Genomic DNA, 19,187 nt, shown 5'->3' on the forward strand with positions numbered 1-19,187 from the left:
CCTTCTGGTAAAACTACCAAAATCACGAATCACTGCTCATCTTCACTCTTTCATTCCTCTTTTTTCCCGCCTTTGGAATAAACTTCCTCACTCTATTCTTTCCCATTCTTCGCTCCAGGCTTTCAAAACAGCTGTTCACCACCACCTCTTATCTTCCCCCATCCAAATCCTCGATCTTTTCTACCCCCGATAATCCACCCAAGCCCACTTCCTTCATTTCTCCTGCTTTCCTTCCTGAAAGTCCCTGAAATGTCCATCTTCTCTTCGCCATGTTCCCCGTCCCATCCCCATGCCTCTCCCTTCCACAGTTCACCTAATGTGTCTGTTCCCCACTGTTTTGTCCCTTCCACTCCCGCCCCTCTTGTCTCATGCCTCCTTGCTGTGAGTTGTGTGTTAGCTCTCATACGAGCCTCGACCAAGGTATACAAAAAAAAAAATAAAGTTGTTTCTATAGCATCAAGGGGTCAGACGTTTACTCCGAAGTCCTATTCATTGGGCCTGACTGTGAAACATTGGACTGGTTCTTCTTGACTGTTAGGACTGCTCAACAAGCTTGGGCATTGTGTCTCAGAATCAGTACTACACAGGCGTTGGAAACCGCTTTGGCGCTGTTGCAGATTGATCAGGATGGAAAACTGCCCTCAAACTGCCTCAGAAATGTACCGACAATATTTGTGTACGATAACATCAATTTCAGTGAGGAGACATGGGACCACTCACCACACCAATGGATTGATGATACAAAACGCACCCTCTGAGCCGATTCAGCACGCTCGTCCAGTGACTCCAATTAGCCGTCGTCAGCGGTCATTAGTTGGGAACACGCCACCCATTCTCAAGTATGGTGCTGGGAAAAGGCAAGGGACCACAGCCTTTTACAGTTGTGACATTGACATCAGTCCGTCACAAGAGGACAGGCTATTGCTGGATGTGCTCCATTACACAATGAAAATGGTCCAGAAAACGGACGGGCAGTTGCCAACATGGACTGGGTACAACAACCTCCTTCATCAGGATGAAGAGTTGACCAAGTCAGCCATCATCTACCTTCCCCTGATCGAGGCATCACCCACAGAACTGGACACAGTTTCCACGGTCCTACGCCAAAGCATCGATATGGCTGATAAACTGGAACGTGAAGAAGTAGTTCTCGTCTTCGACCTTGCGATCTGCAGTAAGGCGCAGGAAATTCGTTGGTTGGATCCGGAGTCGACAGAAAGGTTGGTAATTCGTCTCGGCGAATTCCACCAACTCATGAGCTTCCTCGGCGTGATCAGCAAAAGATTCAGAGACGCAGGTCTGCTAGACCTCATAATAGAGTCTGGTATTGCCGCTCAGCGTTCTGCAAATTCAGTAATAAACGGCCACCACTATAACAGGAGTTATAGTGCTGTCACAAGCTCGTCGACGAAGTACTAGGAAGACTATGCTTCCAGGCCTTCATGGACTCCCTCGCAGAGGAGATGCATGTGCGATTCGAGGGGTGTTTCGAGCGTCTCCAGAAAACGTTTCCGTCTCCGTTGTTCGAACAGTTACTGTCATCGGAAGAGGTCTCGGAAATGTTCACACGCTACAGCAACTTCAGACAGCAGCAATGTACAGCAAGCAAAATATTCACATTCTGGTGCTCCTACTTGGAAATGCTGGAGCTAGCACTAGAGCTTATATGGGCAACTCTTACTTCGAACTAACCCTAACCGAAGCACCTTGCGATCATGAGAGCGTCAATGCCCTGGTACTTTGCGTACGATCACCTAAACTATGCAAGGTACTTACCCCGTTTACTGGATGGAAATGGCCGGGCGAGAGCACTCCCACCCAGACACCTATCAAGCGTGCATGGACGGCAAATGAACTGCCCAACAGCATACTCGTTATGGATTTAGTAGTGTTGCGTGTGATCAGATCATAGAGCAGACTTTTAATAGGGACAGCAAGACCAGTGGAGGCATCATTGGTTACACTCAGAAAAGCACAGCTGTGAAGAAGTGGATCCTGTCCCAACCAGCACGTGCGGAAATTGCAAGGAAATGTGAGTCCATGGCGGGTATCCATGACGAGCCCTGAAAGAGAGAGGACTTGGATGTGTCGAGCTCGAAGAAGAACGAAGCAGCAGTGGTACAAGTGATGTACACAGTACTTCAAATGATTAACCCTTTCTCCGGCGCTCACCTTGAACTCGTCAATATTAGTTCAGGTGTCATCACACCGCCAGCCACTTCCGCGGACTTGATGAACGCATATGTCAAGGGAGAGAATGCTGTTGTGCAATTCATGCGTGATCGGCTTCTCTCGGGTGAGGTCCCATTCTTCAGTCCGATTTCGAAGGCCAAATTGGCAACTTTCTCAAAGACGCGAGGCAAGTCGGCGACTCCCCACCAGCAGACGCCGAAGGGTGAAATTGCGAATGAACGTCGTCTTTTCACACGACTGCTGTTGATTGGCGAGAAAAGCAATTCAACACTCCACGATCTGCTCGCGTACCCACTGGCGAACATATCTTTCCTGCTGGCATCTGGTGATGGTTCGATTGCTAAGACGGACAAAGCCAAACTCCGCAACCATATACTGAAACTGTGACCCGATTGCCGTGTGGACGCTCGACCTATCCAAGGTGCAACGATTGTGGATGGAATGGCCGTTATTCAGGCGATAAAGGCTGGTTCACTGTAAAACACTTTCAGCAAGCTGGAAGAGATGGTGCTGAACATCGTAGTGGCCAAAGCACGACATAAACAATCTTCGAGACTGGACGTGGTGTTTGATACTTACCCAAGTATCAGCATCAAGTGCCTGGAGTGGGTAGGGCGGGCAATCTTCAGGTGCGAACCATCTACGGACGTGATCAAGCCCTTCCGAAACAGTGGGCCAATTATCTCCTGAGTGGAGCCAACAAGGAGGCGTTGATAGAGTTCATCGTCGAATCATGGACGAGAAACATCTCTCCATCAAAACTGGGCGACATGCTGTTGTACGTCAGTCATGCTGGCAAATGTCAAAAAAATCGAGGCGTCAAATGGTGTCATGACTGTCGTCAGTACCTGAACTTGAATGTGACCATGATGAAGCTGACACGAAGCTCCTGCTACATGCCGCTCACGCGGGACAGAATGAAGAGTCGGTGCGCATAGAGAGTTTCGACACCGATGTGTTTGTGTTGGCGTTGGCTCACTCGAAGTTGATTCGAGCATAAAATTTCCATCTGCTCACAGGAAGTCCCAAGGGGATTATCGTCATTGACATTAGGAAGCTGAGTAATGCCCTGGAAAGTTCTGTCTGCAATGCGTTTCTAGGTTTGCACAATTTCACGGGAAGTGATACCACCAGTGCATTCCACGGTAAGGGCAAAACATGCCCATTTGACTTGATGATGAAAAGTCCCCATCTCATCACCTGTTTCAGGAGCATTGGTCGAGAATTCACGCTAGATCAGAATATCATTCACGACCTGGAACAATTCGTCTGCGCCATGTACAATCAGCCGACCATGAAGAGTGTGGATGAGGCTCGCTACAAGCTATTCTGCAGCCAGTCGCTGGGAGAACAGAAGTTGCCGCCTACAAGTGACGCTCTGATGCTGCATTGCAAAAGAGTGAACTATCAGTCTGCGATCCACCACCGCACGACTGAGAGGTTTATAGAAGCCCCTTCTCCTACATTTCACGGATGGGTGGAACGCAACGGAGGCACTGACTGTTCACTGGCTGAGCAAACCACCAGCGCCGAAGGAACTGTTAGAGGCGACAAAATGTAATTGCAAGACGATGAAATGCGAGACCAACCAGTGTTCTTGCCGGTCAAAAAGACTGTCCTGCACAGAGTGCTGTGGGTGTCAAAACTGCGCTAACGATGAACAGACCCATGCAGAAATGGAACTTATGGATGATGAAAACGGAACTGACGATGATTCTGACGACGAACTGTGAATGCGGGTGTCACACTGCGTTTGCTGTGGTGATCTACTACTCAGTAGTATTCAGGTTGGTTAGCATGTAATAGTGGACTTGAGTTTTGTAATAGCAGTAGTCAAGAGCCTAGTTCAGCAACTGCTTCAGAGCAAGAAATACTGGAGTTCTAAGACAGTAATCCTCTTGTGGCGGTTCTACTTTTCATCAGGCTGAGTCGCGCAGTCTCTTTGTCTTTGATTTAATCCGCGATAGTCAATGTAACTACCTTTAATAGCCAGTGTGGCTGCCTTTTAAGCAAAAAGTTGCCTTGGTCAACTCGAAGGCCTGTCTGGTCTGTCCAGATGTTTTCGGACGGTAAAATTATCTAACTGCTTCGGTTTATGACCTTTAATAATAAACATCTTTAATAACAGTGAATTGGGCTCTGTATAAACATATTGTATCATTTTAAGACCTCACAAGAGTTTTCTTTGATGTACATATCAGTCCAACCTTGATTCTTCATTTCTGTGTCAAAATCGTGCTTTAATGTTCGGTGCATCTTTAATTGCCAAAAATGACCAATTGTGTCACATCCTCGACGTGGAAACAAGTGGATTTGGACTCAGCGTCTAAAATTCTTTAAGTATGCCAAATTTCAGATTGGTGATCTGCACAACGAAAATCATTTTCTGAAGGTAATAGTGAGTACCTCCACATGGTCTACAGGGCTCTCCGACGTTGGTTTGTGACTAGTCTCAAAAGAGCTGCCATCACCAGGTGTCTCAGGGAAATGTGTGGCATTGGGGACTCTGAATGTGTTGGAACCCACAAAGAGGCAAGACTAGGCCGAGTACAGAGAGATGAAGAGGATATACAGAAGCTTCTAAGTGTCTTTGCTTCTGGGATGATGTCTAATCCATTTACCCTTGGTCATGATGATGAAAGTCACACTCTACTGCTCAACATTGCTACAGGTGTTGTTGCCCCAGGGTAGGTATCAGGTCAGCTACTCCGGGCATACACCATTGGAAAAGACCAAATGGCACCTTTTGTTGCACAACGACTCAATACGAATGACGTGAGTTTCTGGGACCCACTGCCCCATGTTAATATCAAAACATTCTCATCGCTGCTGAAGAAAAAGAAGCAGAATAGTGCCGAGGAGAAGGCTGTTATCGTGTCGGCAGACCGTGAGCCATTTGGTCGGCTCCTCATCGCAGCAAAGGGAAGAGACATTGATCTGAAGCATGTACTGACATTCGAACTCTCAGCAGTCCCATTTGCACTTGCCCATGCAGATGGTACCATGAGGAAAACAAACAAGAGCGAATTGCTGTCCAAACTAGAGAAACTGGGCAATACAAAAGCCTGACTGCCATCACCAGAACCAAACATGCTTACCACCTTTGTAGTTGATGGTATGGCAATGGTGCAGACGGTTAAGGGAGGTGGTGCATCGACGTTCGGGCAACTGGCAGCAACAATTTATGAGGTCGTGTTGGCGCCACTAGGACAAAATGGCTGCAGACGGGTGGACGTTGTATTTGTTCCAAACGTATTTGACCAATACAAAGATAGGTCCATAAAATCTGCCGAATGCGCTACCAGAGGAATGTCAGCTTCATTAGAGGTGACCATCCACAATGAGAAAACGCCCATTCCAAAACAGTGGGCTAAGTACATTGGAAACTCCAGGAACAAGCAAAACCTATGTTCTTTTCTTTCGGAGTTCTGGTGCAAAAAGGGCCAATCCGATCTGAAGGAAGGCCTCCACATGGTTATCAGCAGAGGCTTCAAGGATAAGGAAAAATGTGTGGACATTTGCAAAGGCATGTGTAAGGTGATGCAAGCTCTGGAATCTGATCATGAAGAGGCAGACATGAGAATACTCCTACTAGTCAGCCTGCCAAGACCCTATAATATGCTTTAAAAAAAGTTTTGATGGCATCACTTGTTGATTTTTGGCCAATGGGTTCAAATGTAAGACCACACCATAGGGTCTCAGAATCATCTGGTGGCCAACCCGATTTTTGACCTTCAAGGTCAAATGGGTGCAAAATAATTTTTTTCCCAAAAAATGTCCAGAATAATGTGTTCTATCATTTAAAAGCCTTAAAGAACCAAAAAAAAAACACAACAGTAATTTCAGTATTTTACCATTTATTGACTAAATTTATAGGAAAACATGAAGAAATCTGAACCAAAAACGTCAAATATCTCCATAATGGTTAAAATGACAGAAAACGCATAAAAAGCCTTTACAAACCAGTTTCAAATACAGTGTAGACCACTTATAAGAATCACTTCGGGCCAGCCTGGTTTGATTCTTATAAGCGATCTCGGCGTACGCCGATCACAAATCATAATGCCGATGGTTGGGATTGCTGATAACGTGTGAAGGATGATGAAACCCTACGTCTTGAGTTCTAGGTCATGTGTATTGAGTAAAAGGGCCCAAGCCTCATTTTGCTCTGGGCCCCTACCCTTCCCTCCTTGACTGCACCGTTTCTGTTTTTTACTGCTCGTCGGTCACTTTGCTGAAGACAACACAATCCCAGGCCTGCTCAAGCAACTGCTTGTCTTGCCTTCCGATTTTAGCTAACGCACAGAAAAGTAAGCAGAAAAATCGAATTCTCACCTTCTTTTCTTCTGGAAGAGCGTCGTAAGCCGCCAGCAGTTGCTTTTTGTCACAAATGGACATTGCTTTTCGCTTCTTACCCGTCGAGGACATAATTTTTAGTGATAAACCGAACCTAACACACTTTTATACACGAGAAAATGACTGTGGATTTTCCAGAAAGTGTTAGTTTCGTTTGATGAACCAAAATATGAGAAGTACTCCCAAAAATGCAATGCTGCCAGTCCTTACTGAAGGAATGGAACTTGCAGAAGAGATTCCAATTTCTCAGGCAAGAACGTGCTACCTTTTCGATGGTCATGCCCTGGTCCAAGCATTGGGTGAGCCACCTAACTGGCAGACATTTTCGATGAGTATGGTAAAGTGTACACGAAATCGGTATTCAGGCATTTCTCTGAAACTACATCCCAGATAGACGTAGTATTTGATCGTTATCAGACAACTTCAATAAAGTCTGGTACTCGAGAAAAGCGTGCAGGAAAAATCAAACTGATTCGGAAGGTTATCAACCATGGGGATTTAAGATTTCCAAAGCAATGGAACAGTTTCAGAGCTTTGACAGAAAACAAAGAGGACCTTGCTAACTTTCTGAGTCAAAAGCTTGTTGAACATGGAAAGGCTGGCCAGGAGGTTGTTGTGGGAGGTATTGAAGAAGGGGCACTGTCTTCAGTCCGTGGCCAGGTTGTAAACCTTAAAGCAAATCACGAGGAGGCGGACACACGTCTCATTTTGCACGCACTGGAGGCCATAAGCTGTGGATATGAAAGGATCGTTGTACATTGTACAATGCAGGGATACAGACATCCGCCTCCTGCTCCTTCTTTTCCTTGGAGACCAGTCAGCAGATGTGTGGATGAAGAGTGGAACAAGCAAATCAACCAAACTCTACCACATAAATGCTATAGCACAGACCTTTCCTCAAAATGTGATAAGCAATATCCAAGGTTTCCATTCCCTGACTGGATGCGACACGGTGTCATCATTTGCGGGCAATGGAAAGAAGACATGTTGACAGGTGTACGTAAAGCATCCAGAACTTCTGCATGGTGTTGGGAGAAATGGAGCTATTGCTGATATTGAACAGTTTGTGTGTCGTGTCTACAAAACTCCAAGGTTTACCAAAGGGTGTCACACTGCCAGGCTTGAAGTATTTCAGAAAGGCAAAAAAGCACTGGAAATGCTCCCACCAACAACAGATGCATTGGAACTTCACTTAAAAAGAGCAAATTTCCAAACAAAGGTGTGGCTTCAAGCAGACAAGACTGAGATGGAACTTCCCACGCCAGCACCTACTGAGGCATGGAAGGAAAATGATGGCCAGTTACAGGTGGTGTGGATAAGAAAACCCTCCGTACCTCAGAGTTGTCAAGCATTGATATCTTGCGGGTGTAAAACACAGTGCCGTACATCTGTGTGTGAGTGCAATGGGTCACAAAAAAGGGATACATGCCCGTTTGTGCATGCTATGAAAATGGATGTCTAAATCCACATTCAATATAGCTCTAATCTTCAATGTCATAATATGTGGTGACATAAGCCAGTTTTCAGGTTTTTAATAATTCTTAATCTCATTTAAAGCTGACGCGTTAGCTTAAAATGCTTGGGCAGCTTAGGCCTACCTTTGAAATTTCTCCAAATGAATACAGCCAAAACACAATTTATTCTCGTTTTTGAACATTTATCAGAATTACTTACCAGACTATACCAAGAGTTACCATGGTGAGTGAAATACAGCACTAGTACTGGACTGAAATGGGATATTTTAGCACGATGGAATGTCTGTCAATATTTCAAGGTCAGATGCAAGTAGCCTAAATCTGAAAATATACTCAAATAATGCAAAATGGGTGTATGTTGATGATCAAGGAGTTTACCAACCAGAATCAGGGTAGTGTATTTGAAACTAGTTTGTAAGGACTTTTCATGCATTTTCTGCCATTTCAACCATTATGGAGCTATTCGATGTTTTTGGTTCAGATTTCTTCGTTTTCCTATAAATTTACTCAGTAAATGGTAAAATACTGAAATTACTGTTATGTTTTTTGGTTCTTTAAGGCTCTTAAATGATAGAACACATTATTCTGGGCATTTTTTGGGGAAAAAATATTTTTGCACCTATCTGACCTTTGACCTTGAAAATTTGAACTTGAAGGTCAAAAATTGGGTTGGCCACCGGATGATTCTGAGACCCCATGGTATGGTCTTACATTTGAACCCATTGGCCAAAAATCAACAAGCGATGCCATCAGTACTGTTTTCAAGGGTCTTGGCAGGCTGACTATACACGCCAAACAAGCAAGCTCTGAAAGTAGCTGAGTAGTGATACAGTCACCCGACACTGATGTGATGGTACTTTGCATCACCCATTTCCAGGAGCTAGGGTGTAATGAGCTCTGGTTCCAGACTGGGGTAAAGAACAAACTCAGATATATTCAGGTTCACTCCATTGTAAACAGCCTGGGTCCAGAGCTGTGCACCACACTTCCAGCTTACCATGCACTGACTGGTTGCAATAGCACTAGTTCTCTTTCTGGTATAGCCAAGAAGTCCTCGTTTGGAATACTCAGCAAAAGCCCTGAGCACCAGAAAGGACTGCAAAATCTCAGACAGACGCCGTCCATTACCGAAACGACAAATAGTGATTGTGAGAAGTTTATATGCAATCTGTATACTCGTGTCCAGCGCGCTGGTACCATGTGTGACATGGTTCGATACTGGCTCTTCCGTCAAAAGAAACAGAGAAACGAGGGACTCCCACCTACATCTGACAGTATGTCACTACACATTAAACGGGCTAACTATCAAACGCTGGTGTGGCGCCGGGCTCTGTATGCAAAACAAGATCTGCCAGACCCAGTTGGCAACGGATGGGAAGTGACAGACGACGACCAGGAGATAATTGAACCTTTATGGATGGAGAAAGATCCAGCACCAAAAGGTCTTGTAGAGCTTAGCACTTGCCATTGCGCCAAGAGTGCCTGTCGTCGGTCTGTTTGCACGTGTAGGGTGAAAGGACTTCCGTGTACCGACGCCTGTTCGTGCATGACTGAAAACTGCGAGAACCCTTCAAACGTGTTAGAGGATGATGACGATGATGAAGCTGAGGACTAGACTTCTTAATTATGCCATGTTGGACACATTTAGATTTGCACTGATTGAGTGTCATTAATCAGTGAAGTGGTGTGTGTGCGCTCTCAGGAGAACAATGTAACGTCCACATATGTATATCTGTCCACTGTACATTTATCACTAGAGTCACAATTTCGAGTAAATCGGATATGGTGACTAAACTTGCTAGGATTGTAAAAATTGAGGTACGTAGTATTATCTCGTACATCAGAAGGGCGAGGGCATATCATTAATGTTGCAGTATTGATCGCGTTTGCCCAAAGGGCCGTCCACCCCCTCATGAAGCCACCTTTTTTTCTGGAATTGAATCACATATGTACACTGGAAGAATATCAATACGACACAGTGGTCGTTGGTTTATTGTGTATTTGTGCAACAGATATTTTGATACTTTGGTGTCAAATTTTCATTAGAGAATTACTGAGAATGCTTCTCTCCACATTATTTGGATTCCAGACACGTTCTGAATATTACCCCCACCCATAGCAACTCAAATCTATTTGTAGTATAATCCATTCTCATTCCATCCATGTATATCATGTCAAATTTGAGCGACTAGTTAGGAAAATACAGTCGTTTAAATCAACCCACCTCTCAACCTTGTTCTCATATTGGTGTGAAAACTTGATTTCACCCCCACTATACAAAATGGCCTGAAGAAAAAAAAAAAAACGTATACCACAATTGGAAGTGACACCCACCGTAGAAATGCTCCAGAGAGGTTGGTGTAGCAGAATATGCAAACAAACATTGTATGTGGTGTGGGTTGAGAAAGACTTTTTTTTCCCCTGTGTCATGCTCCTGGCCTAAAGAGGAGATGAAAGAACTCCATTTAGGGCCACACGTTGACTGCGACAGGAGAGGAAGTCTGCGAGCCATGAGTGGAGATGGCCTTGGATACCATAGGGAGAGAGTTTGGTGAGCAGGGCAGGGTGCCAGACCGTGTCAAAAGCACGTGATATGTCTAGGGATACGGCTCAGATTTTATGTTCGGCATTGAGGACCTCAATCCATTGTTGGGAGAGCAGAAGCAGCATATCCAGGGTAGAGTGACCTGGTCTGAAACCAAATTGATGATCGGAAATAAAGCCATTGGAAATCAAGTCTTCATCCAAAGGAAGGACAATAGAGGGAATAAAAAAATAATAATTAATAATAAAGTAAAAATAAAAATATTTAAATAGGATCACTGCACCTGCCGCTTATCTGGGTCCTGGCCTCATGCTTTAACCCAAATTTGGGAATATTCTGACTGGTGGGTCTGGAAAAGATTTTTGAAGGAATTTAAGGAGTCTACCAATATAATTTATCACAAACCTGATACATCACAATGACGCCATATTCGTTCTTATGAAGTCATCATAAAGAGGATGAGAATCTTAGCTCATTTGAGCTTGTTCATTCTCAAAATGGGACGAAGTTTCCGTCCTCGAACAAATCAAGCCTCCTTTGTCTGGCATACTTGTTGTCAGCACAATTTTCTTGTGGTCATAAAGCACAAACCCGAAACAATGGCAAGCACAATGGGCTCCACTAAAGTGTTAAATCGCTAGGAGACGCTCATCGACAATAATGGAGAAAACAGGGCAAGCCAAGCCAGATTGTACCTCCTGCACACTAATCCATTGAAAGCCTGCTAAGCAACAATTCCATCTCCTTGAATCTTCAACCAATTTGATTGCACATCTCTCATAAAAATCGTACATTTTCCGACAGGTTTGAGAGTTACAGGAATACCACAGACACACGAAACGTCTTTACTGCCGCTACACTGCATATCAATCTCGTCCGTACAGACGAAAAAGCCGTTCGCAACCTCAAGACTTGGCAGGGCGTGGTAGGGCTTGTGCAAACAGCAAATGGACAAGGGGCCACGACAGACGGTAAAGGGGAGTGGGTGGATGACGAATTGAGAAAAGGGAAAAAGGAGGAAAAAAAATAAATATATAAAAGGAGAGAGAGGACTAGAAGGTGATGCAACAAAAGGAGAATGCAGGTTGTAAGAAATTGTAATATGTGGATGCACCCAATGTAGAAGTTTAGACCCAAAATACATAACCGACCCCACCACCCACACACCTCCAATATGGACAAGACATGAAGACAACCTACGCTCTCTTTGTACCTGTTGATTGAACATAGAGTAGAGATCAGCAAGAAAAGGATGACTGAAGGATTGACAAGGAGATGGCAGTCACTCAAGATAAAGGGATATCAACATTCGATTTCGGAAGATTCGAAATGTAAATCTCACACATATTCACGTTACGAGTTTCTACCTCTGAAATTTACTACATCCACAATCATGGCAGAAACGCACGCACACACGCACACACGCACACACGCACACACGCACACACACCATTAAGCTGTCTAGCCTGGGTTTGAATCCAGACCCAGCTATAAGCTGTCATCCTGGTGTTTCACAGGCAAGGTCAGTCAATGTGTGTGCCATCCCTCAGACGGACGTTAAGCTGGGCGTCCAGTCTGCCAGAATTAGTTGGTCGACTTTAAAGATCCCACGGTGTCCTTCACAAAAACTAGGTGAGCTATCACTGGCACTCTGAACAAATTACAAATTCCTATTCCAACTACTGCTGGGAAGGTAATGACAAACCACACAGTATAATCTTTGCCAAGAAACTGCTTCGGCAGTACTGAACCTGCCATTGGGCAGAACACCAGAATACGAGTGAGTGAGTGAGTGAGTGAGTGAGTGAGTGAGTGAGTGAGTGAGTGAGTGAGTGAGTGAGTGAGTGAGTGAGTGAGTGAGTGAGTGAGTGAGTGAGTGAGTGAGTGAGTGAGTGAGTGAGTGAGGTGAGGTGAGGTGAGGTGAGGTGAGTGAGTGAGTGAGTGAGTGAGTGAGTGAGTGAGGTGTTCCAAAAGGAATAATTATGATCTGCTCCCATAAACAGAACAATCAATCATCGGATAAACCAAACATCTGCACTCCTCTGAAATTCCTACCTTTACGCAAAACCGTTGTGATCTAACACCGCAACACACCCCAAGACTTGTGCGGTACGTACGAGCCAAATATTTAACGAGCAGCTCAGTTACAACAACTAAATTCCCCGGACGAGACACATAAACACCAGAAAGATGGATTTGCCATGATTCATGGCACATTTGCCCACACCGCACTCTCACATCACTAAAGTACAAAGTATCCACCAGGCCACACTGCAGTGAGGAGTCTGGAGACTTTCTTCAGAAAGCCAGGGCCACAAAAATTCGACACCCTGGTGCCAAAATGCATTCTTGCACGTTCCTACGGCTCTTCGAACCATTTTCCATACCAACTGTTAACACAATCCTGGAAAAACAAAACAGTAACCGACAAACACCCAGTCTGAATGCTATCTATTCATGTGTGCAACCAATGCAACACACAAACATCCTCATTTCATAATTATGGTACCACTAGCTCATCAGAAGTGGAGATCAGGGAAGGAAGGGGGAGGGTGGGGATCACCAGCTGTACTTGTGACACCACAACAGCTGGGTGCATAGTTTGAAAGGAAATGATCAGATCCATAAACAACGACAAGGGCACTAAGTAGAGTGCATACCTGATCCACAAGAACATATCCGGCCCGATACATTTTTTGAAATATCATGCTATATTTATCTCTGCCACAGAGGGTGGAGGTGGATATGCTTTCACCCCTTTCTGTCTGTTTGTTTGCGTGCAGGATATCTTAAAAAGTTGTGGACGGATCCGAATGAAATTTTGTGGACATGTTGGCTGTGTGACAAGGAAGAATCGATTCGATTTTGGTGAAGATCTGAATCCGGGTCCGAGAATTATTTAATTTCTAAAGTGATTCTTCACCATTGAGAGATGGGGCATATCCGAATTTGGATCTTCACCAAAATTGAATCAATTCTTCCTTGTAACACACCACGAAGTTTCGTCTGAATCCGTCCATAACTTTTTTTGAGATATCATGATATGTATCGTTTTTGGCCCCATCCCTCAATGGTAAAGAATCAACTTAAAAAAATTCTCGTAGCTGGATCCGGATCTTCACCAACATCTAATCAGTTCATCCTCATCCCACACCCAACCTGCCCACGAAATTTCATCCGGATGCGTCCACAACTTTTTGAAATATCCTGCACACAAAGAGACAGACAGACAAAACAAACAAACAAGCAAATGAAAAATCACTCATAGAGTGACACTTGGAGAAACGGAACGGCACTCGGTGGAGAACATACCTCTACCAGGCTAAACAGTTTACATTTTGTATCCCACTGATAGGTCGGATCTGAATCCGGACCTGAACCAAAATCAAATCTGCTTGTCCTTCTCACCGAACCAATTCATCCACCGAGTTTTGTCACAAGTCGTCCACAACTTCTTGAAATATCATGCTATACATCGTTTTGGCCCCATCTCTCAATGGTGAAGAATCACTTGAAAAATTCTCGAATCTGGATTCGGATCTTCACCAAAAGTGAATCAATTCTTCCTCGTGCCACTCCCAACCTGTCCACCAAGTTTCGTGAGAATCCATCCACAACCTTTTGAGATATCGTGCTCAATATCGCTTTCAGTGTGACCACTCCTTGGCTTTTTTCACAAGATCTTGGCTATTCGTTGTTCACCTTGGCGTCTTGGTTTTCTATTATCAGCACATTTCCGAAACCTTGTGAATTCTTGACTTTTTTTCATTGGCTCACCTTGGCATTTATGAAAATGAGGAGTGGTCACACTGATCGCTTTTGGTCCGATCTCTGGGGCGTTCCATGTCAAGTGTACACATTTTTTAGCGAAATTTTGAAACCGTCTCAGATTTCACTCTTTTTTTTTGTGCAAGTGTACATTTTTAAGTGTACATTTTTTGTATAACCATCATCAAATTAAGTTATAAATGGGCTAATCTCAGTTTTTGCATATTTTGCAGTCAGCATGGCGACTGAAGATCGAAAGGAGTTCCGAAAATAATGAATAAAGTTCAGCTGCCATAAAACGAAACAATGAAAAGATCTTCGCAATGTGTCAAATGATATGTTGATGAAATTTTCTTCAAAGGTGAAAAAAGATGACAGACTTTGTACCTAGGGCAGAAAAAAAAACTCTAAGTCATCACCAGAGCGTATTGAAGAATCATATTCGACCAGTTCGAAATTATCATCAGAAGGTACTATCGAAGGCATTGCAGAATCTATTTCGACAGATGAGGACGAGGAGGTTTTTGAGCGAGAAGCAGAAGTTGACCTATTAAACCAGTCGTTATCGATGATAAGCGAAAGCCCATTCGACAAACGAAAGGCAGAAAGGAACCCAGGGTACGTTCCTGAAAAGCGAAGTAAAGTGGAAGATTCTGTGCGAAAGAAATTAGAACTAGTTGCTGGACCAAGCACTGTGGAGAAAACACAAAATACAGCATCAAAATGTGATGAAAACTGAATGCAGAGGTGATCAAAAGCCTGAAAGAAAAATACGTTGTTTCGAGCCGTTCAGAGCAAATACGTATACTGACAATATTTGCTAGGAATATGAGCATCAGAGGGATGATGAGTGAATTCAGTTGCTCCCAAAGAATGGCTGTGCAAGCCAAAAATTTCGAGAAAGAAAATAGTATGCTATCGTCTCCAAATCCCAAACAGGGTAAAATATTGCCTGACTAAGTGAAATCCGCCGTAACCAAATTTTACCAAAGTGATGAAGTCAGCCGAATATTGCCGGGAAAAAAGGACTGTGTGGTGGTCAGGAATGAACATGGAAAAGACAAAATTCAAAAGTGCCTGGTACTAAACAATCTCAAGGAACTGTTTCAGAAATTCAAAGAGATGAACCCTGGCTTGAAAGTTGGATTCGCGAAGTTCGCCATGCTCCGTTCCTCGGAGTGTGTCCTGGCCGGTTCAGGTGGTACACACAGTGTATGTGTATGTACGATACATCAAAATGTGAAACTCATGTTTGGTTCCAAAATGCCACAGATAGCCGAACTTCCTAGCTATCATGTGATAGCACGCATAGTTTGTAACCCAGCACAACCGGCATGTTATTTCAGAACTTGTGAAAGTTACCCATCAATTGAAGACTTCAAAACCGAGCTACTGAGTGTGCTTATGAACTCGAGGATATTGATGAAATTCAGTTTAAACGGTGGACATCCACTGACAGATCTGAACTGAGCTCCATGGTCCTGCTTTGGAAGAGTTCATTAATCAATTCTGTGAACGCGCGGTGAAATTAGTGAGACACGACTTCATTGCCAAGGCCCAATCTCAGTTTCTGAAAAATAAGCAGCACGAAATTGGTGAAGGAGAATTTGTCATTATTGGAGACTTCTCGGAGAACTATTCGTTTGTCGTACAGGACTCCATTGGAACTGCTCTCAAGCGACAATTCACCCCTGGGTTTACTATTTCAAATCGGACGATGGCAAATTAAACCACGATTGGTTCACGATTATATCAGAATGCAATACTCACGACGTTGTCTCAGTCCACCTCTTCCAAAGAATGCTCATTGAACACTTGAAATCTAGCTTTGGAAATGTAAAGAAACTTTACTATTTCTCAGACGGTTGCGCTGGCCAATGTAAGAGTTGCAAAAGCCTTCATAAACCTATGTCGTCACAAATCAGAGTATGGTATTGATGCAGAATGGCAATTTTTTTGCCACAAGTCATGGCAAGGGCCCTTCAGATGGCGTGGGAGGTACAGTCAAACGAGAAGCAACACGTGAGAGCCTGCGTAGACCTTACGACAGTCAAATTATTTCTCCAAAAGATCTTTTCGCCTTTGCTGAAAATGGTTTGAATGAAATGAAGTTCGGTTACGGGATCCAAAAGGTGTATGACGAGGAAATACGAAATCTGGAAGAAAGGTCAAAATGGCAAAAACCATAGCTGGAACTCAAAATCTTCATGCTTTCATCCCTATTTCTGAAACTGCTCTTCAAGTACGCGAATTCAGCCTTGGCGAGGAACACCGTAGCGAGTCAGCTATTTCAAAATCTACACCAACTTTTAATGGGAAACTCTCAGGTTATGTCACAGTGCACTATGATGGAAAATGGTGGCTTGTCTGCATCATGGAAGCCTTTCAGGACACTCATGAAGTGAAAGTGAATTTTCTTCATCCAAACGGGCCCGCAAATAGTTTATTTTTTCCTGACATTGAAGATTACTGCATTTTAGACATTTCTGATATACTTCTTTCCATAGAACCAAAAACTGCTACAGGAAGAACCTACACAATCAGTAAGAAATAAACACAGCTGTCAAATAAAACATTGGTTGGCAAAAAATCTTGACTATAATATAAAAAAAAAACTCTTACTGGGTTTGAATGATACTAGAATGATCATACTAGTCTCGCTTCCAGTTCCTGCATGTGGAAAATGTATGTACAATACACTGATATCGTGTATTGGAAATCTTGTGTTCAAATATTGTGCTATGCATTGTGGCGTATTGTGTGTCCAGCACCCGAGTCCCCGAACAATAAAACCATCATCACATTTGAACCCATTGAGATCCCATTTTCATTTATGCTGAAGAGTTGGAGTAAATAAAGGGGTATTCTCACACGAAAAAAAAAAAAAAAAATCGGGATCATCGGTTTGGCTGGAGAGCGGGGGCCCAAGGTCAAAGGACGCCCCAAACTATAACTTTTTTGAATTACTGTTTCGGAGTGATTTTACTTTACGCGATTCGAAAGATCTCGCTTTTACGGGCATTTTCATACCAAGATCAGCCAAATCAGACCACTACAACCTGTGATATGGCCTCTGGAAGATTGTGGGGCAGCCGGGGGCACCCGAATTTCCCAAGATGGGGCCCGATGTTCAAAAGTTGGTATTTTGAGTTTTTTCACCCAAGTGAATAAATGACCAACATATGGGGAGAAAAATGAGGTATTAGTGTTGGGAGGGTGTGTACACTTGACATGGAATTCCCCCTCTCAATGGTGAAGAATCACATTCAAAAAGTTCTCAGATCCGGATCCGGATTAAGCGTTCCTGTCCTTGGCCGGTCAACTCCACACACACACAAAAAAAAAATGAATTTCGGAACGATTGCTTGAAAAAACTGTGGCCAACCAAAAATAATCGTGTGACAAAAAAGGGACAGACAGGGGTGAAAAAAAACATTACAACCTCCTTCGACACCTTCGGTGGCAGAAGTAAAAAGCAGCACATACAAATGAAGGACAAAAGAAGAAAACTTAAACTTAGCGTGAAAAAAATGCTTCGATCCAGAATGTCTAAAACGAATACCGATCAATGACAAGTCAAAATAAATAATGTATTACAAAAAAAAAATTAATTAATTAATAAATAATGTATTACAAAAAAAAAATTAATTAATTAATTAATAATGTATTACAAAAAAATTTTTTTAATTAATTAATAAATAAATAATGTATTACAAAAAAATTTTTTTATTAATTAAGAAATAAATAATGTATTACAAAAAAAAAAAATTTTATTAATTAATAAATAAATAATGTATTACAAAAAAATTTTTTAAATTCATTAATTGAAATAAAAAACACCTTCCATCCCAAGCAACTACCGACTGGTGGAAGAAATTCCAGGACGGAGGAGAGGTGTGGGGGGGGAGAGTGAGGCTGTAAAACCTCACCAGACCACCATGTGCACTCCGACCATGCAAAACAAGCACTCTGTAATGTCAACAAGGAAGTTTCCACAAACGCCCACGAAGGGGGCGGCGGAACAAACCACCCGCTGCCGAGCGGGACTTGCCGACGAATCAACAGGTTGACACACAGCCGCCGGGAGTCTCGAGCGCGAGCGACACCCGGCACTCGCCGGGTCCGTGAACCTGAGGCGTCGTGTCCCGTGATTTGTCGGAAAAGATAAAAAAAATCACATTTAAATCCCCCCAAAAAAGCTTAATAATAATCATGAGGGTCAGGAAAGAAAAATCCCGTCGCACCTGAGCCGGCCGAACAGGTTACCTCGTACATCCAATTCAACGACTTCGACCGTCACTCAACAACATCGCCCACTCACCGTGCTCCACTGGAGGCAGTTGCGAATGATCCGTTCCCAATTCAGCCATGGCGTACTCGAGAATAATAATAATAAAAATTTAAAACACTTCGCCGATCGGCAAAAAACACGTTTAGAAATAATCAATTCATTTTCGGCAATTTCACAAAAAAAAAATCTCTTCACAACAAAACAACCGCCTCGCCTCACTCGAGCTCGAGCGCGTCCACACACGGGGCACAAATAGCGCCGCCACACGTCACTTCCGACCAACCGACCAACGCCGGAAATGACGTTTCATAAATTACTGAGAACGGCCGTAAACTCCGAGGGAACGTCATCGCTCATAAAGTCTTGGAACACATAATACAGAATGATACAGAACCAGGCACCCTGAGGGGAAACTTTCACTAAGCGGCTTAATTTTCCGTCCTGATAGAATCTATATACTACACTAATCGATCGACCTTTTTGGGACCTACAGACTTGAATGCAGTTTTCCATCATGGAACTCCGGATTTGTCGTTGATGTAGAAATATTAGAAAAGCT

General features: G+C 43.5%; 1 protein-coding gene across 8 annotated transcripts in view; it reads right to left on the bottom strand.

Annotated features, from left to right (window-relative positions):
* CCDC50 (coiled-coil domain containing 50) overlaps nt 1-18,908 on the bottom strand; it is a 169,122-nt gene extending 150,214 nt beyond the window's left edge. For 5 of the 8 annotated variants that reach the window (XM_085899180.1, XM_085899174.1, XM_085899178.1 and 2 more), the window contains exon 1: nt 11,737-11,812. In XM_085899180.1, coding sequence (XP_085755306.1) covers nt 11,737-11,797 — 61 coding nt within the window. In that variant the 5' untranslated portion in view covers nt 11,798-11,812. Of the gene's footprint in view, nt 1-11,736; nt 11,813-18,581; nt 18,628-18,658 lie in introns of those variants that run through there. The other 3 variants (XM_085899175.1, XM_085899177.1, XM_085899176.1) reach the window with 3 other exon arrangements.
* Between the last annotated feature and the right edge of the window lie 279 nt (nt 18,909-19,187).

This window comes from Eptatretus burgeri, chromosome 10, assembly GCF_056783735.1.
Source record: "Eptatretus burgeri isolate ZD-2024b chromosome 10, Ebu_testis_v1, whole genome shotgun sequence".
NCBI lineage: Eukaryota > Metazoa > Chordata > Myxini > Myxiniformes > Myxinidae > Eptatretus > Eptatretus burgeri.